The 23,930-nt window shown below is 43.1% G+C and overlaps 3 protein-coding genes, 1 long non-coding RNA gene and 1 other non-coding gene across 7 annotated transcripts; 3 read left to right on the top strand and 2 right to left on the bottom strand.

Annotated features, from left to right (window-relative positions):
- Positions 1–8,096: 8,096 nt before the first annotated feature.
- Positions 8,097–10,874, bottom strand: LOC133933700 (small integral membrane protein 11-like). Of its 2 annotated transcripts, none has more exons than XM_062380882.1 (3): positions 10,762–10,874; positions 9,694–9,909; positions 8,097–8,287 (listed from the first exon to the last, which is right to left on the bottom strand). In XM_062380882.1, exons 1-2 carry the CDS (start codon positions 10,774–10,776, stop codon positions 9,721–9,723), a joined length of 204 nt encoding a protein of 67 aa, XP_062236866.1. In that variant the 5' UTR covers positions 10,777–10,874; the 3' UTR covers positions 8,097–8,287; positions 9,694–9,720. The 2 variants fall into 2 exon arrangements, with proteins under 2 accessions (XP_062236866.1, XP_062236865.1); XM_062380881.1 differs by lacking the exon at positions 8,097–8,287 and adding an exon at positions 8,576–9,347.
- Positions 10,875–10,943: 69 nt separating this feature from the next.
- Positions 10,944–17,400, top strand: LOC133933699 (uncharacterized). The gene is made up of 3 exons (XR_009912090.1): positions 10,944–11,039; positions 16,895–17,231; positions 17,333–17,400. It is a non-coding gene; the product is annotated as an uncharacterized LOC133933699 (long non-coding RNA).
- Positions 11,483–11,564, top strand: trnas-cga (transfer RNA serine (anticodon CGA)). Its single transcript has one exon. It is a non-coding gene; the product is annotated as a tRNA-Ser (tRNA).
- On the bottom strand, positions 15,313–19,700 carry gpr180 (G protein-coupled receptor 180). The gene is made up of 10 exons (XM_062380880.1): positions 19,465–19,700; positions 18,699–18,836; positions 18,523–18,617; positions 18,165–18,270; positions 17,875–18,055; positions 17,650–17,699; positions 17,347–17,504; positions 17,065–17,262; positions 16,897–16,974; positions 15,313–16,554 (listed from the first exon to the last, which is right to left on the bottom strand). The coding sequence occupies exons 1-10, from the start codon at positions 19,601–19,603 to the stop codon at positions 16,399–16,401; spliced, it is 1,299 nt and encodes a 432-aa protein (XP_062236864.1). The 5' UTR covers positions 19,604–19,700; the 3' UTR covers positions 15,313–16,398.
- A 455-nt stretch (positions 19,701–20,155) lies between these two features.
- Positions 20,156–23,914, top strand: LOC133933637 (dTDP-D-glucose 4,6-dehydratase-like). 2 transcript variants are annotated; one of them, XM_062380786.1, is made up of 12 exons: positions 20,156–20,348; positions 20,906–20,972; positions 21,075–21,143; positions 21,260–21,350; positions 21,439–21,587; positions 21,669–21,767; positions 22,086–22,145; positions 22,227–22,270; positions 22,349–22,514; positions 22,602–22,657; positions 22,779–22,876; positions 22,964–23,914. In XM_062380786.1, the coding sequence occupies exons 1-12, from the start codon at positions 20,305–20,307 to the stop codon at positions 23,056–23,058; spliced, it is 1,038 nt and encodes a 345-aa protein (XP_062236770.1). In that variant the 5' UTR covers positions 20,156–20,304; the 3' UTR covers positions 23,059–23,914. The 2 variants fall into 2 exon arrangements, with proteins under 2 accessions (XP_062236770.1, XP_062236771.1); XM_062380787.1 differs by having other exon boundaries at positions 20,158–20,348; positions 22,979–23,914.
- The last annotated feature ends 16 nt before the right edge of the window (positions 23,915–23,930 follow it).

Below are 23,930 nucleotides of genomic sequence, written 5' to 3'. Positions count from 1 at the left end.
AATATGAAAAGTGATTCGTTAAGTTAAGCAAAAAATATGCCAAACACTGTACAGCCACTGCAGAGGGGCTGAAGAGCCGCATTCTGCTCCAGTGCCGCGGCTGGCCGAACCCTGTGTAGAACTGAATTTGTATGATGTATTAGATGTTCATGTGTCTCCTGTGGCAGCAGTGTCCATCACTTTTAGCTGTACTCTTGAAACACTTCCATTGTGGTTTCTCCTCTATTTGCAGCGCGTTTCTCTATTTGCGATTCTGTAATGTGTTGTGTTGTGTTGTGAAATTGATGAAGATGTTTTCTTACTTTGCATGTGTTTTGTCAACTTGGATGTGTTTTCTTAAGTTGCTGTTCGTTGAGCTTTCAGGGCCAACGTACAGTTCACACTTAAAATGAACTAGTTCAAGTTCAGAGGGTTAGTTAAGGTTATTTTTTATTGGGAGGATTTAGGTGTCGGTAGTCCTGACTGTGAGCGTCACGTGTTCTACTGAGCACAAGGAGCGAGCCGAGAGGAGAAGGAGGAAACAGAAACTCCAGCTCGGTACAAACCACCTGCAGCTTCTGCTCTGATCCTGAAGCCGCTGATCTCTGATCAGATGTGACCAGAGAAACTCTGTGTTTCCACTGTTCTACAAAGTCACTGAGCGGCTGCTTCACGGTGAAGAGCTCAAGTCTCAGTCACTGCCCGTGTCTCTGAGCGAGTATGTGGCGGATATTTCCCATCTATACTTATCATTCCTTCATTCAACTTAACTAAATATAAAATCTGCCATCACAGGCTGAAGACACAGCTACTGATATTATATATTCAAGTGAAGAAAGAGATAGATTATTATATATTTTGAAGAGGGTATATCATATTTGGATAGAAAAAGGAATAGACTGAATGAAGACACATAGTGCCTAATTATAATACACATTATCTCAAGACACCTTTCATAGTAGATGTTATAATTATAATAATAAACAATTCCTACAATGAATGAACACTTTGACGACTGTGGAGAGAAGATAAGTCCCTCATTAACTGGAAGAAACTGTTGGAAGAACCAGACTCAATGCGGGGGATCAGAGAATAAGAGGGAGGGGAGGAGAAATGGGTGGAAAAGGGAGGGGCATCATCTCCATAATTTAGTGACCATGATGGATACAGCAACGAGAACACCTGCAGTAATGGCTACAGGCACAGCTATTTTCAGTCCCCGTTTAACAAAGGAATCCCAGGATTCAGACGCAGGAGTCTCCTGTTGCTGCTGTATACAAGAATCTTCCAACTCGGGTGGAGTCTCCTGTTGCTGCTGCTTATTAACAGTTTCAAACTCAGGGGTAATTCGCTGTTGCAGGCGTATACAGCCAATTTCCAACTTGGGTGGAGTCTCCTGTTGCAGCTGCAAACCAACGGTTTCCATCTCGGGTGGAGTCTCCTTTTGATGCTGTGTACAAGCGGTTATCAACTCGGCTGGAATTTCCTGTTGCTGTTGCCGAGTCTTCTCTATGTTCTTGGAGATGTTAGACATGTCTAAGTCTTTTTTCTTGAGTGTTCTAACACGTAGCTGCAGGCTTTGTTTCTGGCGTCCCAGTTTCATTAACTGCATCTCGTCTCTCTGCCAATTCATTTTATGTAACTCATTCTCTTGTTCTGTATAGACGTTTTCCTCAGGAAAGAGTTTATTTAACGCCGACAGAAGCGAGATTATGGATGATTGGACCGTGTGTTTTTCGTCCTGACAAACCCTGCAGGCGGTTTTCCACTCAGCTGGATTCTCCTTCTGCTGCTGCGTAAAGGCGGTTTTCAATTCGGACAAATGCTTAGAAATTTCAGCAATGGCTAAAAAATCTGTATTGCTTACACTGATAGTTGCCTGCATCCTTGTTTGCTCAAAATCCAGTTTCATTAACTGAATCTCGTTTCTCTGGCAATGCATTTCATGTAACTCTTTCTCTTGTTCTGTATAGATGTTATCCTTGGCCAAGAGCACATTTACCCTCAACTCAAGCAGCGTTATATCTGTTTGGAGCTTGTCTTTTACAACCTGGCAGATCTTACAGGGGGTTTCCAGCTCGGTTTGAATCTCCTGTTGCAGCTGCGAACCGACGGTTTCCCCCTCAGCTGGGGTCTCCTGTGGCTGCTGCTTATTAACAGTTTCAAACTCAGGGGTAATTCCCTGTTGCAGGCGTATACAGCCAATTTCCAACTCGGGTGGAGGCTCCTGTTGCAGATGCTTATTAACAGTTTCAATCTCAGGAGGAATTCCCTGTTGCAGGTGTATACAGCCAATTTCCAACTCCTGTGGAGGCTCCTTTTGCAGCTGCAAACCAACGGTTTCCATCTCGGGTGGAGTCTCCTTTTGATGCTGTGTACAAGCGGTTATCAACTCGGCTGGAATTTCCTGTTGCTGTTGCCGAGCCTTCTCTATGTGCTTGGAGATGTTAGACATGTCTAAGTCTTTTTTCTTGAGTGTTCTAACACGTAGCTGCAGGTTTTGTTTCTGGCGTCCCAGTTTCATTAACTGCATCTCGTCTCTCTGCCAATTCATTTCATGTAACTCATTCTCTTGTTCTGTATAGACGTTCTCCTCAGGAAAGAGTTTATTTAACGCCGACAGAAGCGAGATTATGGATGATTGGACCGTGTGTTTTTCGTCCTGACAAACCCTGCAGGCGGTTTTCCACTCAGCTTGATTCTCCTTCTGCTGCTGCGTAAAGGCGGTTTTCAATTCGGACAAATGCTTTGAAATTTCAGCAATGGCTAAAAAATCTCTATTGCTTACACTGATAGTTGCCTGCATCCTTGTTTGCTCAAAATCCAGTTTCATTAACTGCATCCCATTTCTCTGGCAATGCATTTCATGTAACTCTTTCTCTTGTTCTGTATAGATGTTATCCTTTGCCAAGAGGACATTTACCTTCAACTCAAGCAGCGTTATATCTGTTTGGAGCTTGTCTTTTACAACCTGGCAGATCTTACAGGGGGTTTCCAGCTCGGTTTGAATCTCCTCTTGCTGCTGCATACTGACGGTCTCCAACTTGACTTGACTTCCAACTCTACTGGAGTCTCCTTTTACTGCTTCTTCTTTGTACTGTTTATGACAAAGGTTAAATCCACTTGATCAAGGGTCAAAGGTCAAATGCTTTGTCCACTGCTGGTAGTGGTCAAAGCCAACATCAAACTCAAGTGAGCTTTATTGTCATTCAAGTAGTACTATAAAGGCACTACCTTTGGAGGGCATCAAGGTGAATAACAGAGGGCTTAGAACACAGCCCTGGGGGACCCCAGTGATCAGAATGAGTTTTTTTTTCCAACTTGCAGTGAGGAAGTCCAATATCCATTTGCACAGTGTAGTGGTGATGCCTATTGAAGCAATTACTTTACACGTGCTGACACACGCACACTTGCCCGCTCCTGGTATTTCATGATGGGCTGATACGATGATGATTAAAAAAATTAACATGATGTTCACTCACGTTTTTCATTACGTGCACGTTAATAATATGAAAAGTGATTCGTTAAGTTAAGCAAAAAATATGCCAAACACTGTACAGCCACTGCAGAGGGGCTGAAGAGCCGCATTCTGCTCCAGTGCCGCGGCTGGCCGAACCCTGTCTAGAACTGAATTTGTATGATGTATTAGACGTTCATGTTTCTCCTGTGGCAGCAGTGTCCATCACTTTTAGCTGTCCTCTTGAAACACTTCCATTGTGGTTTCTCCTCTATTTGCAGAGCATTTCTCTATTTGCGATTCTGTAATGTGTTGTGTTGTGAAATTGATGAAGATGTTTTCTTACTTTGCATGTGTTTTGTCAACTTGGATGTGTTTTCTTAAGTTGCTGTTCGTTGAGCTCTCAGGGCCACCGTAGTGCCAGGCTCACGTGAAGTGCTGTCGATATGGCGTCATCAGTAGAGAGGTTAGGGCGGTATGCAAACTGGAGTGGGTTGAGTGTTACAGGGAGTCTTATTATGTGGTCCTTGACCAGTCTTTCAAAGCACTTCGCCATGATGAGGATGAGTCCTTTAGGGCAGTAGTATTGCGTGTTGATGCTGGTGACATCTTTGACAGTGATATGACAGTCGTGGCCTTGAAGTATGAGTGTACGATGGCTCGTCTCAGGGAGGTGTTATAGACGTCTGTGACGTTGGTCAGCGCATTTCCTGAGTAAAAACCCTGCTATGTTGTCAGGGCCTGCAGGTTTCCGTGGTTTGACCCTGTGTGGGGTCCTCCAGAGGTCAGGTGGAGTTGAGACGAATAATTTCATCATCCAGGCTGAGAGGAGCTTTTCGTAATTGTTGTATTGTCCTTTTCTTAAAATCGGCTGAATTGTGTGTTAAGTGTTTTTGAGGAAGTTGGTGTTGTCATCGAAGTTGGGTGGAGAGGACCTGTAGTCTGTGATGGACTGGATGCCTAACCACAGGCGCCTGGGGTCTTTTGAGTCAATTTAGTGACTCTGGATTTTGTGTCCATAATCAGGCTTTGTTGCTCTCACACCCGGGTTGAAGTTGTCTCTAGAAGATCTGAGAGCCTCTTTGTCCCTGGACTTGAAGGCAGCATTACGTGCTATCAGATGCGCATGCACCTCTCTGATAAGCCAGGGTTTCTTGTTTGCATGTGTGGTGATATTCCTGATGGTGGTCACATTTTCCAAACACTTGGATATAAATTCCGTCAGACTCAGCATACACCCAGAGGCTTCTGCGTTGATTGACCATCAATCAAAGTTCAATACTTGAACCGCCAACGGGTAAAATGTACCCACCGCTTTTCCTAAAATTGTGTCTTGTTGCACACACTATTGTCAAATATAGTTAAGATAAATCCAGATTCAAAACACGGGCATTTATGTCTATAACCACCTGTAACCCTCATGAAATTAAGGCTACTAACCTCAGGTGTAGTAAAACTCCCCACCAAAAGGGGGCGCACTATGCGTTTTGTTCAATGTACTCCCCACCAATAAGAAACCCTTTTTTTTCTCCTGAGATTTTCTCATTATACCAGTAGAGAGAGAAGCTTCCGGATAAGACGTACAACTTTAGAGTGATGTACAAAGTGATTACATACAGTATTCTAATTCTAGAAACTCCGGTGAGTCAGCACAGTTAGCTAATGCTACTAGCATCATGCTAGCAAACTGGGGAAAGAAATAATATGGCTGTTAAGTTGTTATTTGAAGATTAACTGTTTAAAACCAATCGGAGTAATAATATAGTGATTATTAATGGTTCCAATGAACTTTAGCAGTCTGTTAAAATAGTTAACACCATGTTTTAACGGCTATGCAGCATTTTGATTTAGAATGTGATAGGATGTGTAGCACTAATTGTTTACAGTTCAGCCACGCAGCCTATGTTAGTAGTGAATAATCAATGTATATATTAAATGAAATTCAAGTTACACTGTATATTATTTTCATTTTTAAGTTAAGTTAAATGATATAGTAATGATGTTATCATATAACATATTACTGAAAAAGATGTGTAAAGCAGATAAGCCCTTTGCTTAGTGATGTGAAATTAATTTATGGTTTTGATTTGTATATTATTATTTAATGAAACACATTGAAAATAGAACCAGGTAATGGTTACATGTATAGAAAATAAGTAGGGATGCACCGATATATCGGCCGAACATCGGTAGCGGCCGATATTCGCCTCGTTTACTGATATCGGCTTATCGGTAATAAACTTGACTTTTACCGATATCATTGGCCGATGTTCATATTTGTGGTAAAACCGCTGGGCACGTGCCGCGGCTGGGGGAGCAGTCGCTCCGTCGCCCTCCTCTCCTCATCAGGTGGCACCTCACGGCGCCGGCGCGGAAGGCCGGGAGGGGACTGGGTACGCGGTCAGCGGCGGCCACTCTGGACGCGTGTCAGGCCCTTCTCGCGGATCACCTCAGCTACGGCGACCGCTGGGGGAACCCTCCGGCTGGCGCCTAGCAGCTGACTGAGAACTGGTGCGTACCAGGGGAATCCGACTGTTTAATTAAAACAAGCATCGCGAAGGGCCACGGCGGGTGTTGACGCGATGTGATTTCTGCCCGACACTAAAAACAGGTAAAACTGAGGAGGGCTTGTTAAGTTATCTTGACTCACGCAGTGTAACTTGGCGTAACAACAGCCTAGCGTCTGTTTAAGTACTTTATTCTCATGTGCATCGGCTCTATTCATCCGTCTCATGCACAGGTAACAAGGGAATTGACAACATACGTTATACACACAGAAGCCGTAACACATCTAATAAACGGGCAATACTGCTACCGTAAATCAATGAGAAGAGCGTTCTCTATAATGATACTTTAACAGGGCTGTTTTAGACAGGGTAAAAAGGTGCTGTTTTAAATTATCCTTGTGGTATTTTGACCAAAATATGTTACAGACATTTCATTAAGATCCCAAGGAACCATTTAAAGTTGCGGTAAAATGGGCCTAATATGTCTCTGTTAAATAAAGTTTAGTTAAATCAGAGATTGTTTCATAAATCTGATTCAATTTGTGTCATTAAAAGATAAGAGTGATGAATAGTGCTTTTTAAATAATGATTTAATTATTTTTCTGGCACAAAAGGGTGAATGAATAACAACAAAAAGAAAATAAACAAATATCGGTATCGGCTATCGGCCAGATTGTTATTTTAAATATCGGTATCGGCCAAGAATTTCCATATCGGTGCATCCCTAAAAATAAGTTAATGAGATCTTATGTTAGAAATATAAATAGAAAACAGACACTGATTATTCTGCACTCTGTGTAGATTGTTTTTTTATGAACACCAGAAGAATCCGAATGCTGAGATGGCGAGCTAACCCAGATCTTGGATGCAGTGTGGCCAACTGAATGATCCAGATCGAACCTGATCGTTTATCGAGAGACATAAAGACCCGGACCAGAACGGAATTGTTGAATCTGCAAGCACACACTATCCTTTGAACTGTATATACACACACACACACACACACACACACACACACACACACACACACACACACACACACACACACACACACACACACACACACACACACACACACACACACACACACACACACACACACACACACACACACACACACACACACACTGAAAGGACAGTTATTTTATAAGAATCATATATTATATTCATTTTTTTTACGTTATACTGTTTTATATTGTGATTGTTCCTTGACTGAATCTGAATCAATAAACTGTTCATTAGTTCAACTTGTTCTTTGACATAAGCCTACCTCTCTTAAGAATCTAGGTAGATATTTAGTGTTTTTTTTCTAATACTAGTCCAGACAAGTGCTACACACCACTGGGTATAATTTACCCCTATCCAAAAACATCCTGTAAGCACTTTCAAGCAGAGGCTCCTGCCTTCAATGCTGAGGAGAACGGAGCTGTTCAGCACCATGGTGCTGAAACAGGACAATATCACACTAAATATGGCGACACCTGTGAGCTAATTCTGGCAGACAACTCGAGCTGCGCTGCGCCAATCATATTACATACATCATGTGACATATATCATGTGACATACCTCAATCTCCACAACCATCTATAATACACACCCAGCTTATCAGGTGGTCTATTTAACCAGAGAGACATTTCCCATCAACCCCTCTTGCTCGCACTGCTTCTGCAGTATTGTTACCTGTTGCTTCAAACCCTCCACCACCCCAGCATCCACCTGTAGGCTCCAACGGGGGGTTACAAGTATCTGCTCATCACTCCCATCATTCCTGTGTAATCATATGGGGGAGTGATTAAGTTGGAGCCTAAACACTAAATCTGTTGTTATAAATATATTACATGATCGAACGCGAGTTGTCTGACTGAACTGTATCAGCGCAAGCCCAGGAGAAATGTCACCATCCAAGAGGAAGCCAGAGACAGTGACCTATAACAATAAAACAAAAGTCTGGGTTGACATGCTTAACCAAATGGCTCACCATTGCAACAGTCCTTTTTCTTAACTGTATCCTGTAATTCAGATAAACTGTGCACTGCAATTCTCTCTCTCAATTTAATTCAAAGGGGCTTAATTGGCATGAAAGTTTTCCCAAATATCAAAATGAACTACTCTATAACCTCCCTCTCTCAGAGAAATACGCGTAGATGTAGATGTAGTCTGTTGCAGTATTTAATAACATGCTGGATTTTCCTGCCATTGATACATGTGTGCTGTACCGGAGCTGCATGCATGACAGCGTCTCTAGGAGGGACTTCTTGCTTCAGCTGGACCAAGAGCTGTGCGCAGAGTGGATGTCACTGCACGTGTCCCTGCCCCTCACTGGTACAGAGCGGAGGAGACTGACCTGCATGGTGAAGGAACAATTTTGTAATATCACACCACCCATATATGCAAATATTTCCTATTAGGCCTTCAACATCCCAGTTCCCTCATGTCACTGATATTGCGACATATTAGGAGTGCCCGAAGGGAATTTCACTACATCTGGCACAATTCTCTTGGACTCACTGATAAATTGATGACATTTCTTATCTTCAAAATATTCAAACTTTTCCTTTATGTTACATATGTTTCTTCTAATCAATTAAACAAGCTTTGAGACTCTGCGGAGGTAATAACTGCTAACAGTCAATTTAATGTTTTACATTGTTTATTGTGCATTTGTCTTTTTTTACAAATAAATTACACATAAAATACCAACCCCAACTATAAATGTGTATTTCTAACATGATATCGATAATCAATTTATAAAATGTATGAATATCATTAATACCCGTGTATGGCAACATCCCTAATATACACACACAACAAAGAAATGCCTAATGAGGGTTCTAGCAAGGTAAATGCCATAGTGCAGAATGATGGCAGGTGTTTTTACAAAAGCTTGGCGAGCAGCTAGCTTCAGCTTTGAGTCTTTCCCATCAGTGCTATGAATCCTTTACCCCTTCATTCATAATTTCATAGACTACACATTCACTTGTTGGCAGTCCAATCACAAACTGCTCTGTAGACCTGCACTGCTGAGCCCTGTGTGACTCTTTGCTTTGTCGAAGAATGCATCACCGTTTCCAGCCGCAGCCACCGCAAAGGAGATGATGTTAGGGGAAACTAGGTCTGAATCTGGGGTAAATGACAATTTAATGCTGACGCTTGCGTTTTTCTTTTACTGGGGTGATGTTCACTGAAAATAAATAAATAAATAAAAGTCTCCTCTCCATCTCATTCCAGATTCCAAAGTAATCTGAAGTAACTTTATCCTATTAAAACATGGTTTTATATAAAACTGACGTGGTGATCTGTCCCGGTACTCAAACCTCGAACAACATCCTGGAGGACAGAAACGCCCCCCTACTGCCGACAGTCAGACATTGGTGATTGGATACTCTGGTGGTTAAAATGTTTCCCTGGAGAAGAGAAAAAAAACCCAAAGGGAGTTGGATCACAATCGATCATTTGTCAACACAACTTGTCTATTATGGGTCTATAAGCCTCCTACTGTTTATTAGATACGCAAGATACATATATATATATATATATATATGTATATATATATATACATATGTTATAAATGTATTGCATATAGAAATTCATCAATATTCTACAAAGTGCCTGTGTCTCTTGGCCTGGATAATGTTAAGTATATTCTATTTTTAAAGTCAACCAAAGTGATTGAATGTTTTTATTATAATATCAGCCCTATAGGCCACACAGTAATTTAACTGATCCTTTTGACCAGATACGGTGCCATACCTGTGTTCGGCAGCTTCCCTCCTCTGCTCAGTCTTCCTTCAAGTCGTCAATAAGCCTTTGCGTCTGTTCGGCCAGCCTCCTCTTCTCTGCCTGTTCCCTTTTAAGGGCTGCCTCGATTTTCTTGCCTTGGTAGATCTTCACCGCTGCGAACCCCAAACACAGCACCAGTGTCTTGAGGGCCAGGATGTACAGGAGCATGGGGACATTGTCCAAAGCCTGCGGACGGACAAAGAGAGTTCATATCTGATCATGTGAGACTTACTACAAAGTCGCAGAGGTCAGGCATCTCTGGTGGACACAGAGCTGCTCCGAATTCATAACGGCTTCCTTTTTGATTGACGTGAGCCCACCGGATATAAGCCATCTCAGGAAGACAAGTGTGCGTAGGATTGAAATCATGGAAAAGAAAGCTCTGGAACCCTGGAGAAGATGCCCCCCCTATCTGTTATCCACAAGAGGCCTCAGCTGTCTATGGGGTTAAATTGGTCACAGACACGGGGGGTGGTGGGTGAGAGAGGGAGGCAGCTGCACACCATGTGTATTCTAGACTTAATGTAGAAGAAGATCATGCACCAAACTTAAACATCAAAATCTGCCACTTTTAACATCTCTATACACACTTCCTTTAACCATCTCCCCAACTCATAGGTTTACTGGCGTCGGTTTACTAAAGACACCCCACTCCTGATTTCGGCTTAAGTCTTTTTCAACAAGTGGCTTTAACGGTATATGCGTTTCCACTGCCCTCTCTCCCTAGTCAGTATTTTAACTTTTACGTTCTCAAGTAGTTCGTCGCATTACACGACAGTTTTGAGACAAATCAAACCTCAACGTTAAAAGTCAATGAACACGAAGACAAACGTGCGCAAAGCTACTCGAACATCACTTTACTCAACCGGCAGTCAAAGCTCGACAGGCCATCATGCACAGCTGAGTAACGTTAGCATCATGCTAGCAGGGGAGAAAACAAACAATGAGCTTAAATTTAATTTAATTCCGAACCCGAACTGTGCAGCGACGTTGACACATTCATAATCTTCCTTTAAAGATAACGTCACGTATATTAACCTTCCAGTTGATCATTTTCTCTACGGAAGAGTTGGCTTCAGCTGCAGTAGTTCTAACTTTAGCTAACGGTAGCCGGAGCTAAATTAAAAGTCCTCTGGAAAAGGCGGGGCCTGTACTTAAGGGGCCAATCAACGCGCGGTATCTGTTGGCCGTCATCTGTGTTGTGTTCACTTGCCCAAGGAGACAACACTACGCAGATGATAACGTGTCCGGTTACAGCCCACGACAGAGCCGGAGGAGTTGCTCAACCACTGCAACACTAACACAAACAATCAGAGGTACAGCACGTATTCAAAAATAATCGAGCTCTTAGTACTGAATATTTATTTAATTTGTAGCCTTTCGTCTATATAAGCTGTGTCCACATATTTCCGGTGGAGATCGAACGCATCATTGCCCTTGACGGAATGACGACCCGTGCTTGAATCAAGATTTAGTACTTTACTATCACAACTTCACATTAGCCGAAGTATACAATTACTATTATGAAATAATTTTAAAATGAATTGTTTATTCAGGTTGTTTCTTCTTCAACTAATAAAACCAAGGTCTTCTGGCTCGTTCACTAAACGTTTGTTGTCGCTCTAGATTTTAATGGCTTCGGTTGAGTCTTGTAGCTTCTTGTAATCAAGTGTTGATGGTCAATTTATAACGGATCAATATAACCAATATAAATATTATTATGTGTTAAAAATGTTTGGAAACTAGGTATGTTTTCACTGTCACGGTGGCCGAGAGGTTAAGGCGTTGGACTCGAAATCCAATGGGGTTTCCCCGCACAGGTTCGAATCCTGTTCGTGACGTTACTTTTTCTTTTTTTTTCTCCAACGACTGGCCTGTCACCTCAAGGCCGGTGCGTCTGTGGCTTTTCACGTGGCGTAGGACTCGTTGTCATTCATGCTTCCCCAACCGTTTCGCGTGTTCACCGCCAGAACACTAGGCGGAGTAACGTGTTTTGTGGAAGACGACTTCTTTCTTCTTCGTCGACTGTTTATTTACATGACCACTGCGGCTCCCCATAACCCTTTTTGGCGGACAAATCCTCCAGTCAGTGACGGGTTATACAAGCGGTCATACTTTCAGATCTCTTCTGTCAACCGCTCTTCTATTTGGTCCATATTCGTTCTTCTAAATCTTCCGTTGTTTCTGCCGGTATTATGGGGCATGAAACCGGAAATGCGACTCCGAAAAGGATGTAGTTAGCAGACCAATCACAGCCTTGCGGAGCTTTGTCTATAGTTAGAAAAATTGGGCGACGCACGTAAGCTACATAAAGGCCGGCGCATGCTTCTACATGCCTAGAAGGGCTCTTGCGCTTAAGCCTGAAACATGCTTCTGCGTTTTCACGGGCCCGTAAGCGCAAGAGCCCTTCCGGGTCCCTTACGTGCTTATGTATCCCTCCTTACGTGCTGACGGGTGTCGACCCCCTTTTCTAAAATTTACGGCAAAGCTCCGCAAGCTCACTCAGCCCGCAAGGCTGTGATTGGTCTGCTCCACATCCCTTCTGGAGCTGCATTTCCGGTTTCATGCCCCATAATACCGGCAGAAATCACGGAAGATTTAGAAGAACGAATATGGACCAAATAGAAGAGCACTTGGCAGAAGATATCCGATAGTATGATCACTTGTATAACCTGTCATTGACTGGCGGATTTGTCCGCCAGAAAAAGGCTACGATGAGCCGCAGTGGCTATGTAAATAAACAATCGACGAAGAAGAAAGAAGGCGTCTCTAAGGTCGTCTCGACAAAAAGCATTACTCCGCCTAGTGTTCTGGCGCAGAATTGCTTTGTAAGACGCGCAACGGTTGGGGAAGCATGAATGAAAACGAGTCTTGCGCCACAGCGGCGTGAAAAGACGCAGACGCAGTCGCAGAAGCATGTTTCAGGCTTTACGGATCCGTGAAAACGCAGAAGCTTGCATCATTCTTAAGTCCTAACAAAAGTCCTAACAAGTCCTAACTATTTATCTACCAAGTCCTAACAAAAGTCCTAACAAGACCTAACAAGTCCTAACGATTTATCTACCAAGTCCTAACAAAAGTCCTAACAAGTCCCAACAAAAGTCCTAACAAGAACAAAAGTCCTAACAAGTCCTAACAAGTCCTAACAATTGATCTACGAAGTCCTAGCAAGTCCTAACAAGTCCTTACAAAAGTCCTAACAAGAACAAAAGTCCTAACAAGTCCTAACAATTGATCAGAAAAAGGCAGGAAAGGTTTTGCAGAAACAATACAAAGAATCTGAGAAGCATGGGTTTACCTCTCAGTTTATTATTTCTATTCATTACATCTACAAAAGGTGAATAACTTATTTTTAAGTTAATGTAAACATATCAGTTTTATTGGCATTAGAAGTGTGGAGGGAGACACTTTCTCTATCTCCTTCCCCCCCTCTTTCCTCCCTTTCCCCCATAATGATCAGGACTTCGCAGGTAATTGTTAGCATTTGTGTTGCATTGTTAGGAATTAAATAGTATTCATAGTATTAGGATTGGTTAATGCAGTGTCTATGTATTGTTGCCTTGCATTACAGCATTAATAACCACGGGAATGTCCCATGCAGGCGTTTGCAGCGCTTCTAGACTCTTAAAGTGGGGATACTTTTAAAAGTAATGCCTCTTTGCCTCTGTACATGTACTCTGTGTAATGACAATACAATTGAATCCAATCCAATCTAATATATAGTGATACAAAGCTCCCTGTCTCTTTGTGTGATCCTGCATCGTGATTCTTAAAATCCTCTTTATGTCTTCTTTTAAAATCTGGACGCACATCTATGTTTTTTGTCATGCTCAAGGTTACAGTGATCTGCTCTACATTACTTCTGGAGCTGCATTTCCGGTTTCATGCCCCATAATACAGGCAGAAACAACGGACGATTTTAAAAAGAAGAATGGACAACCGCGAAGAACTCCTGTCGGAAGAGGTCCGAAAATATGAGCACCTTTATAACCCGTCGATGTCCGAGTACAAGGACCTCGGCCTCGGTTGATTTAATGGCCGTACAGACCACCTACGCCTCCGTCTCCTCTCCAGTCGCTTTTCCTGATGACTAATTATAAGAAGTTGCTCTTCAATGTCCAGCAGCTCCATCTCAATCAATTGTCATGGTTCACCGTGTGTTTGTAATGGAGAACACGACTGGTAGAAGGTAAATAAACAGTTAACAACGATTGCCACACCCACAAAAAAGAAGTCTCTCAGGTCGTCTTCGACAAAAAGCATTACTCCGCCTAGTGTACTGGCGCGGAATTGTTTTGTAAGACGCGCAACGGTTGGGGAAGCATGAAACGAGTCTTGCGCCACAGCGGCGTGAAAAGACGCAGACGCAGTCGCAGAAGCATGTTTCAGGAGTCCTAACAAAAGTCCTACAAGTCCTAACGACAGTCCTAACAAGAACAAAAGTCCTAACAAAAGTCCTAACAAGTCCTAACGATTTATCTACCAAGTCCTAACAACAGTCCTAACAAGAACAAAGTCCTAACAAGTCCTAACAAAAGTCCTAACAAGTCCTAACGATTTATCTACCAAGTCCTAACAACAGTCCTAACAAGAACAAAAGTCCTAACAAGTCCTAACAAAAGTCCTAACAAGTCCTAACGATTTATCTACTAAGTCCTAACAAGTCCTAACAAGTCCTAACACGTCCATCAAAAGTCCTAACAAGTCCTAACTAAAGTCCCAACAAATGGTAGTACTTACTATTACCAGTGTTAAACGTGTGGTCAGTCCAAAAAAAGAGCACTGTTCTCACCCGGATGAGAGGAAAGTGGTATAAAAAGAGGATAATTATGTTTGTTAGATGTCGTTTCATTCAAAACATATTTATGGTCAGAAAAAGGCAGGAAAGGTTTTGCAGAAACAATACAACGAATCTGAGAAGCATGGGTTTACCTCTCAGTTTATTATTTCTATTCATTACATCTACAAAAGGTGAATAATTTATTTTTAAGTTAGTGTAAACATATCAGTTTTATTGTCATTAGAAGTGCGGAGGGAGACACTTTCTCTATCCCCCCCCCCCCCCCCCCCCCCATTACCTGCTTTTCCCCCATAATGATCAGGACTTCGCAGGTAATTGTTAGAATTTGTGTTGCATTTTTAGGATTTGTTAGGAATTAAATAGTATTCATAGTATTAGGATTGGTTAATGCAGTGTCTATGTATTGTTGCCTTGCATTACAGCATAAATCTGCATGGGAATGTCCCATGCAGCCGTTTGCAGTGCGTCTAGACTCTTAAAGTGGGGATACTTTTAAAAGTAATGCCATAAATAGTGATACAAAACTCCCTGTCTCTTTGTGTGGTCTTGCACCATGCTTTTTAAAAACTCTCCTTCTTTATATCATCTTTTTAAATCTGGACGCACATCTATGTTTGTTGTCATGCTGCAAAATTAATATTTAGATTATCAGACGCCTTCTGCATGATGGATAAGTGCCTTAAACATTTACATTTGTTCACACTGGTTTACTTTTACCAGGCGGCATCAATGTGGCTCAAGGTTACAGTGATCTGCTCAAGGAACAGTATTTTCAGTAAACGTCCCAGTGGCTGTTACTACGACTGTGTTTTATTAGTTACCACAGCTACCATATTTCCACAGGTGACAAAATAAATACTTATAATAGATGGAATCTCAAAACATATGACTGCACACTAAAAATGAAATTTGGTGTAACAAATTTCCAACCATCTTAATATAAAATTTTGAACTCACAGTTCAACCAGGGTCCTCCTGTTGATTTGTGTTGTTGTGTGTCATTGCAATAAGATCAAACACAGTGAACATAAACACACATGTAAACAGAAAGCAGTCAACAACAAGAGCTAACAGAAGAGATCAGCACATTTTGCGATTAACAAAACTCCCACAGAGGCTCATGTTCAAGTATATATTCTCATCAGATACCTCATGCACCTTTCTGCTAAAAGCTCCCACTCGTGCAGCATAAGTGTATCAGTCCGCAGCTGAAACTAGTCCCCAACACATGAAATCAAATTAAACAAAACTAGAAGTGAGGCATTTGTTTAAAGATGTAGATGTTCTGGGAGAGACCAATGGGTTTGAGTTGGAGAGCTACACATTCATAAGAACGACAGAATTAAAAAAACAAAACAAACAAAAATGTATTCTTTGTGTCTTTCTTAAATCTAAAACTCTTTGATGGGGTTAAGGTAAGAGGACATGAGGACGTGGTCTCAGCCTGTGTCCTTCAGGTCCAGGACCATCCTTGTTACCTGCCGCACAGTCACAATCAAAATCATTCTTGACTTGTTAAAATCTCAAGGAGCCATCTTCCTCCTCCTTCACTTCAAAGTTGTACAGTGGCTATTGGGTAGGACGTCCTGTGTTGTCATGGAGAGCACAGATGGTCTTGATAACCTTCCCTCCTGCTCAGCAATGTTAAAAATCATCTGTCACTAGAGGTAAGGTGCTGTAAATGTCCTCTGACCCATGCTATTTTTTCCTGGTCACTTCTTCGCAAGGCTCCAGGTTATTCCCCCTGGAATCATTTCACAGTAAAGGAGAACAGTCCCTGTGTTGTTGCGGCGTGTTAGCATCGTCGTGCTCGGGAAGTCTCGCCCCTGGGAAGCCTCGGTCTCGCAGCGTGTTCAAACTCCCCTCGGATTGGCTCAGTAGCGCCCCCTCTGGTTTGTCCTGGACATGGTAAGCGGCAGAGACACGGAGGAGAGAGAGGAGACCTCCCAGTAGAGCGAGCGAGACAAGAAGAGCTGGTAGAGGATGACCATGGAGATGGACTGGCACAGGAGGACACCAATAGTCACCACCTGCAGAGAGGGAATACGAGGTGGAGGACAAGTTGAAAACGCAGGATCTGATTGGCTGCTAAGCAAGACATCCACTAGAGGGCAGCGTTAGTTGTGTTTCTGGCAACAAGAACCATGATGTCAGTGGATGAACTATTAAAGTCTCTTTCACCCCGAAAAATTGAATTTCAATCACTGTTTGGTGCTAATGTTTGGAACTCCTACACAAAGTCAGGACTAACTTCACCATCTTTAGAAGATTAATAAAAGCATTATGTATAATCTGACCCGTCCCTGAAATCCCAGACTCAAACACAACAGAGAGCTGCTTTGCTGAAATGTGGATTGTGTGCGTTTACAGACCTTCTCCCTCTGGTGCTCGTTGAAGATAACAGCCATGAGGACCAGGACCGGGTGACAGAGGAACCACAGGAAGCATCCCTGCAAGCAAAGACCGTGTGAGCACATGAGGGGCTGTGGGGGAGTATGTGCTTGTGAGGAGGCCGCGGGCGAGCGTACGGCGTGGTGTACCTTGGCGAAGCTGAGGTAGAAGTCTCTCTTCAGGGTGCTCCTCTCGGTGGAGATGATCTGGTAGAGGACTGAGGCCAAGAGCACGGCCAAGCCCACCTTCAGCACCATGAGGAGGACGCATGCCAGACTCAGCCCGGCGTGGTAGCCGTGGTGTTCCCTGTCGGACTGTAAGTATAGCTCCCACAGCAGCAGCACGCCCTGAAGAAACAATGGTGATGTTTCCTAAATAACCTAAATAACATCGGTCTCACATATTTATTTGAAATAGGTTTTCCTGCGTACATATGTGACGACTCCACCGACAGCGACCGCCGTGGAGGCCGGAGAGTGCTCCCACTGCAGAGGTCTGGACTGAGGCTTCCTGCCGCGACTCAGAGTCCAGCCCATACAAAGGCTCAGCATCATGTACAGCATGGACACCTGGGACACCATATCCCAGACTGCACCGGGGCAGGAACGGAAAGTACATAACATAATTAGGTTATGGTCTGTTTACAAGAGGCAAGAAGTTCCTCTGAAGCGTATAAGAAACATCAAAAGCAGACAGAAGGAAAGAAAAGACGTGTTTAGGACCGAGGGTCTTACACTCTGCCAGGCTGCCCATCAGAGGAATACCAATACCATCTCGAGAATACCTGCAGAGAGGAAGGAACAGAAAACATCCCCGGATTATTTCATCTTCCTAATCAAAGGCTAGTTCGAGTTTCAGTCATTAAGAAGAGAAATTGAGGTTACTTCTAATACAAAGCAATCTAAACAGTAGAGGTCTCCCATTCCTACTTCCAGTACTGGGAGCTCTGTGGTTTCTACCTGGCCAGGTGGATGTAGTTGCAGAGAGTGGAGCAGCCCTGCAACGCCAGCGCCGTGGTGAGCACTTTGAAGACGGTGTGCATGGGGCCTCCTTTCCTCAGGGCCTGGTGCAGGGGCTTGATGTAGATACAACAGGCGATGAAGTAGAAGAGCAGGAGGAGGAAGTAGAAACTGTGGAGACCTGAGTACAAGTAAATTAATGAGTTAATAATAAATAAAATATCAGATACACCTGGCCAGCGTTTAACTTTACACTTCCTGTTTAGAAAGTTTGCCTCGCCCCGTCTCACCTGCCTCCTCTGCGCTGAAGTGCTCCAGAGGATTTCCGGCAGAGTCTGCGTTCAACAGCAACACGGTGAAACTGATATCAGGGTGAGACGGAATGACAGCGCTTTCCTGGAGATGCAGAAATAGAAAGAGAAAACAAATGCAAGGAGAAGAAGAAGAAAAAAAAACACATTAATAAAATAATATCTTCAATATCATAGATCTTTAAATTGCTTTGAATTGTTGGCGTTAACAGTTTCCTATGGTTCGCCTTCAATTTCTCATTATTACCTTGTAAGGCACCTTGTTACTGTGTTGTGAAAGGTTCTTTATAAATACAGTTTACTACTATTCCAGCTTTAAAATCGGTGGGGAGGTTACCTGACACGTGTATCTGTCAGCGTACAGGACCTGCCAGGCTGTCGGGGAGGATGTTCGAGCGATTGTCTGGTTGTGCTCTTCATGACTCAGATGAACTGCAGGAAGGAGGAAGAGGAGGACAGTGAGAAGGATGAATCAATACAGCGGCACCCAGTCTGCAACCAGCCGCTCCTTACTGGTGAAGTGGGCTCGGACCAGCCGCTCGCTGCAGCTCAGGGTGTCCAGGTCCGTGTCCTGGAACAGCAGCAGCATGGACTCCTTCTCTGTGGCCAGAGCCGGGTTGTCCAGCCGACACACTAACAGACCACCATCGCCTACAGAGAGAAGAAGAATCGGATGTTAGAGAAATAACTTGTTAACACAACTGGAATATCACCTCTGGAATGCAGTGCGGTTATTAAACACAAATCCAGTTTAGTGAGACCATTACTCAGTCAACTGAAAATTGAGCATCAAACCTCATAACAGGGGAATGAGTTTGTTTTGGTGGTAAATATAGTTTCAGCTTCTCTAATGTTACGGGTTCTCTGGTTTACATCCAGCAAACAGAGTACTTCTGAGGTTGCACACACATTGTCTCCACTTGTCAGGGCCCTTGGATTCTATTGATTCATTCTACAGTACTCTATTCCTGGAGCAAAACAAGTTTATCTTAAGTTGCACATCTTATATCGTATTATTCAAGTTTAAACCCTGCAGGGACCCTCCACCCAGCACAGTGACCTCTGACCTCACACACACAAACACACGCTTACATACAGTGTTGTGTAAAAAGTGACGTCAGGGATGCTGTGCACACGATTAGATAAAGTGATGATGACGTGCACGTCACACGCACAAAAACGGACACAAACCCCGCATGAGAGCGGAAGGAGGCTGCAATAAGTGCAGTCAGAGGTGACACGTGAGCAGCTCCTCCTCCTCCTCCTCCTCCTCTGTTACCTTGGTACATGAATGAAGAGATGAACTGGCCTCTCGTCTCCCGCGCCGCGTCGCTCCTCAAATGTCCCGTCACGGTTTTCCCGCGAACCCCACCGCCGAGCAGCACCGCGGCCGCGAGCGCGCACAACAGCCGCGCCATCCGTCCCGCGTCTCCCCGCAAAAACGTTCACGCAACAATCAACTCAATGAGCCACGCAACCAGAGGAGAAGCCGCCGCGTCAAGCTGCAAGGGGAACCCAGGCAGGACCGGAAGTTGGATCTTTCCTCTCCAAAATAAAAGCTTCGCGTGCACGTGTGTTAAGATCCATAGAACAAAATGATAGAAACACCTCACAATGATAAAAAATGAAAGGTCGCCACACATTTCCTAAAAGTTTGCTTTAAATGTGACAACATATATATATGCTAAAGAAGAATATAACTAAATTTTCCCTTAAACTTCAAGCTACTGTTAATCACCGTACATGTAAGGTTTTAGATAATTATATTAAAAGAATAACACTTTATTTTCAATGGCTTCTTACTCTTATTTTGAAACTACTTCCGGCCAAAACAGTTTGACAGGTTGTGTGATTTGAGACCCAATCAGAGAGCGCCGCCTTGGCCACTTCACAAGCGACGACCAATTGGAGGGCAGGACGAGTTCTGCTCCGCCTAGACATGTATTCAACGTGTCAACACTGTCGTAAAGCAGAACCGTAGCAGTCGCAAAACGAGGCATCGTCAATTCGGAAGCAAACAGAGGATCAGTGTGAGCTGTCAGGCAGAGAAGAGGAGGAAGAGGAGGTGGAGGAGGGAGCGGTGAAGATGAAGTTATTATAACTGTGTGTGTAGGAGAAGATGGACTTTAACACTGTGCTGGTGACTGGAGGCTCCGGATTCATGTGAGTTCTCTCCACTGTCACTTTGAACCTCTGTCCTTTGTGTTTATCATATTTGTGTTGTCGTATCTGGGTTATTTTGTCAAGTGACAGAAAATTAAAAGACTTGTGTACATCAGTTCGCATCTCTTCAGAAATCTGTGAAAATCTCTTTTCATAGAACAATGTTGTTTCTTTTCAATTCCCATAATTCAGTGTAGCCACCGATCCTCGTAGGTTCACTGTTTTCTGAGTATAAGAGGAGTTTCTGTACATGTGTCTTTTATTTTATTCTCTCAATGGGACCTCCCTGGTTAATGAAGGATAAATAATACAAATTAAAAAATATATATTAGAAGGTAAAATAAAACAATTGCCATTCAATATTCTGGCCAATAAATATGTTTTTTTAATAATTCCAAAGATGTGATCAAACCCTTATGGCGTAGAAGTGATATTTAACAGTTTATTCCTAAAAATGTATTATAAATAACTATAAAGAAAAATAAAACACAAACGTATAGAATTTGAATTAAACAAAATAAACAAAACATTTTTCTACTCTATCTCTCGTCCTCCAGCGGCTCCCATCTTGTGTGTTCACTGGTCAACAGACACCCTGACTGGAGAATTATTAACCTGGATGATGTGAGTTTTCACCTCCTATGTGTTTGTACTCAACAAATGGCTGAAATTATATTTATATAAAAATAAAAACCTGTTTCAGAGAGTTTCTCCTGTGTTTTCCAGTTGGATTACTGCTGCAGCCCCAGGAGTCTGGAGAGCATTGAAGACAGAGCAAACTACACCTTCATCCGAGTGAGAGCTGCTGTATTCTACTATGTTACGACAAAAGATAACCTCTGTCTGAAGTGACATTTGGACAACTATGATATCCAGTAGTTTATAGATGTTATTTTCTGCTTCTTCAACAGGGAGATGTGTGTAACTCGAGGCTGGTCGACCACATTTTCAACACGGAGTCCATCGATGTGGTTTTCCACCTGGCGGCCAAAACACATGTCGGTGAGCGGTTGTTCTCTGAGGTTACGTCTCTGCTGAGCAGATACAACTTTTTATTTCACTCCCACACAATGTGCTGTTGTCTCCTCAGAGTCGTCGTTTGAATCTCCATCCACTTTCCAGCGGGTGAACGTCGACGGCACCAGGGTTTTACTGGCAGCTGCACATCAGGCCAGACACCGGCCTCAGCGCTTCATCTACGTCAGCACCGATGAGGTGTACGGAGCTGGGCTGGACGAGGTCAGGGGAGAGGCTGGGTGCAGTTTTGGTTTACGGGTTTGCGTTTTACTGAGTTTCAAATTTGGTGTTTTTTGTCTGCAGGTGTTTGATGAGAGCAGCCCGGTGAGGCCGTCCAACCCGTACTCTGTGACAAAAGCATCTGCAGAGCTCCTGGTCAGATCCTACTGGGATAAATACAAGGTAGATAAGAAAACAACAAGATAAGTTAAGATACGATAAGATAATATACAATGAGATTTAAATATAAGATAAGACGGGATACTACCAGATAAATGATTTGCCATGTTACAGCAGCGAACTATTGAAAACAGACATCCACAAAAGCCATCAATTTATTTCCTGCATTTAAGGCTTTTTCACGCAGGTTTAAAAGTGACTGAGATGCAGCGTTTCTTGCTTCAGTAGAAATAGTCGGACTTGTTTTCCTGTTCTGATCGATTTCAAGAAAAACAGGTAAATTAATTTGATGAGCTAAATTAGCTGTTTATGTGTCACCAGTTTCCCATCATCATCACCAGAAGCAACAACATCTACGGGCCCCGGCAGTTCACTGAGAAGGTTCAAGATCCTCACTAACTACTGCTGCTGAAGTTTGTTTTCGTAAAAAATTGAAATAATAAGTCACAAATCATCTTTCAGGTCATCCCGAGGTTTCTCACCCTGCTGCGAATGAACAAGAAATGGTAGGTTTGTCCGACTTTTATTTTGAAAACCGTGAATCCAGATAATTCAGCATCTGTTTGACACCTTCTGCGCCGCAGCACCATCCAGGGGACGCTCCCTAAATCTCGCCATTTCCTGTTCATCGACGACGCCGTCAGTGCCTTCCTGCTGCTCCTGGAGAAAGGGATTGTGGGAGAAATCTACAACATGGGGACAAGCTGCGAGATTCCCATCATGCAACTGGCCCGGCAGCTTATAAGGATGGTGTGTTTCAGTGTTTTTCATATTCAAACATTTTGACTGCTATCTATTAAATATGTATTAATAAAACAGTGTATTTTTTTTATCTAGGTGAAGAATGTTCCGGACTCGGAGGTGAACGATTGGATCGACTTTGTGCCGGACAGGTGAGTCAATGAAGTTCAGTATTAACTCCATACTTGAAACACTTACATTAAAATTCAGATTTTGATGGTTTGTTAACGCAAAGCAACACAAAACACATGTGAACTTACTGATGCTCTACAGGCCGCAGGTCGACCTGCGCTATCCAATCACAAGTGAGAAGCTGCAGCAGCTTGGCTGGAGGGCCGAGGTGTCGTGGACTGAGGGCATCAGACAAACTGGTACAGTGACACACACACACTATCAAACCATGGACTGTAAATAAAGATGATAGTTTCACAGTGTATAATGTGTTGTAATTGTTCCAGTGTTGTGTCTTCCAGTGAAATGGTACCAGGACCACCCAGATTTCTGGTCAGCCGGCGGGGACCGAAGACAAATCAGAGGAAACCTGGAGCTTTGAACGGAGTCACAAGGCAGCCATTACATTTTTTAAATTTCACATATTTGTGTGGCACAAATTGTGTTATGGCAGCTCAAATTACTGCTGCTTCATTAGCCTCAGTATTATGTCTGAATGATCGTTGGACCAACTGAGGTGCAGAGCCTCTATTAAACCAAAGCTTCGACTGGAAATGGATGCACTTTATCTCTATTAATTAGTCACCTGATGTTGTCTAGCAGACCTGAAGGAACGTAGAAACCTGAAAGCTCCTCATCGTGCTCTTGAATATCTCGCAATTTGATCGGCGTCTTTCAACAGCATTGTTTTGGTGTTTCCCTGAGGGCGAATACACAAACTGGTCAAACTGGCCTGAGGAACCACGTCATCTCTCGCTGTCATGTCTCAAACTGCAGCTTAACATTTGTGTCTGACCCTGGATCTATACCGTTGAAGGACTTTCAGGAGCTTCAGGAACTTTCAACAAATCTTTCAAAGTTGTTTTTTTTAAATCCTCTGTGTACATTTCAATTCAGCAGGTAGCTTGGTAATCCAGTGACCAAATATTGTAGTGCAGCGCAAAGAGGGAAGACATTAGGTCATTTGTGTTTAACAGACGGTGCCATCTTGCACATTTGGAGCGAGAGTCTGTGAAGGAGCGATCGTGGTGTGGCGCTGCAGTGGTGACAACTTTCAAACTGTAATAGTATTTTGTATAAAGATATTTTTGTTATAACAGCCTCATAATAAAAAGGTTGAGAAGGGAACCACAGCTAATTTAAAGTCCTTTATCTCAGTCAGGTGTTTGTTCCTGACATTTTTTCACATGATGCTGAAGATTTTTTTTAACCAGAAAAATAAACTTGATATTTTCTAACTGAAGGCGTCTGTCC

The sequence above is a fragment of the Platichthys flesus genome, chromosome 22 (assembly GCF_949316205.1).
Source record: "Platichthys flesus chromosome 22, fPlaFle2.1, whole genome shotgun sequence".
NCBI classification, from domain to species: Eukaryota; Metazoa; Chordata; class Actinopteri; order Pleuronectiformes; family Pleuronectidae; genus Platichthys; species Platichthys flesus.
The sequence above is the reverse complement of the archived record's forward strand: the minus strand, read 5'-3'. Positions and strand labels throughout refer to the sequence as shown.

Bases quoted from the DNA above. Each gene is read 5' to 3' on its own strand.
- gpr180 (XM_062380880.1), bottom strand. From the start codon at position 19,603: ATGGCGCGGCTGTTGTGCGCGCTCGCGGCCGCGGTGCTGCTCGGCGGT. The intron at 18,056-18,164 runs GTGAGACGGGGC...ACTTGTACTCAG, and splicing joins CTTCAGCGCAGAGGAGGCAG to GTCTCCACAGTTTCTACTTC. The intron at 17,700-17,874 runs GTAGAAACCACA...TCCTCTCTGCAG, and splicing joins AACTACATCCACCTGGCCAG to GTATTCTCGAGATGGTATTG.
- LOC133933637 (XM_062380786.1), top strand. From the start codon at position 20,305: ATGGACTTTAACACTGTGCTGGTGACTGGAGGCTCCGGATTCAT. The intron at 22,515-22,601 runs GTGTGTTTCAGT...TTTTTTATCTAG, and splicing joins CCCGGCAGCTTATAAGGATG to GTGAAGAATGTTCCGGACTC. The intron at 22,658-22,778 runs GTGAGTCAATGA...GATGCTCTACAG, and splicing joins ATCGACTTTGTGCCGGACAG to GCCGCAGGTCGACCTGCGCT.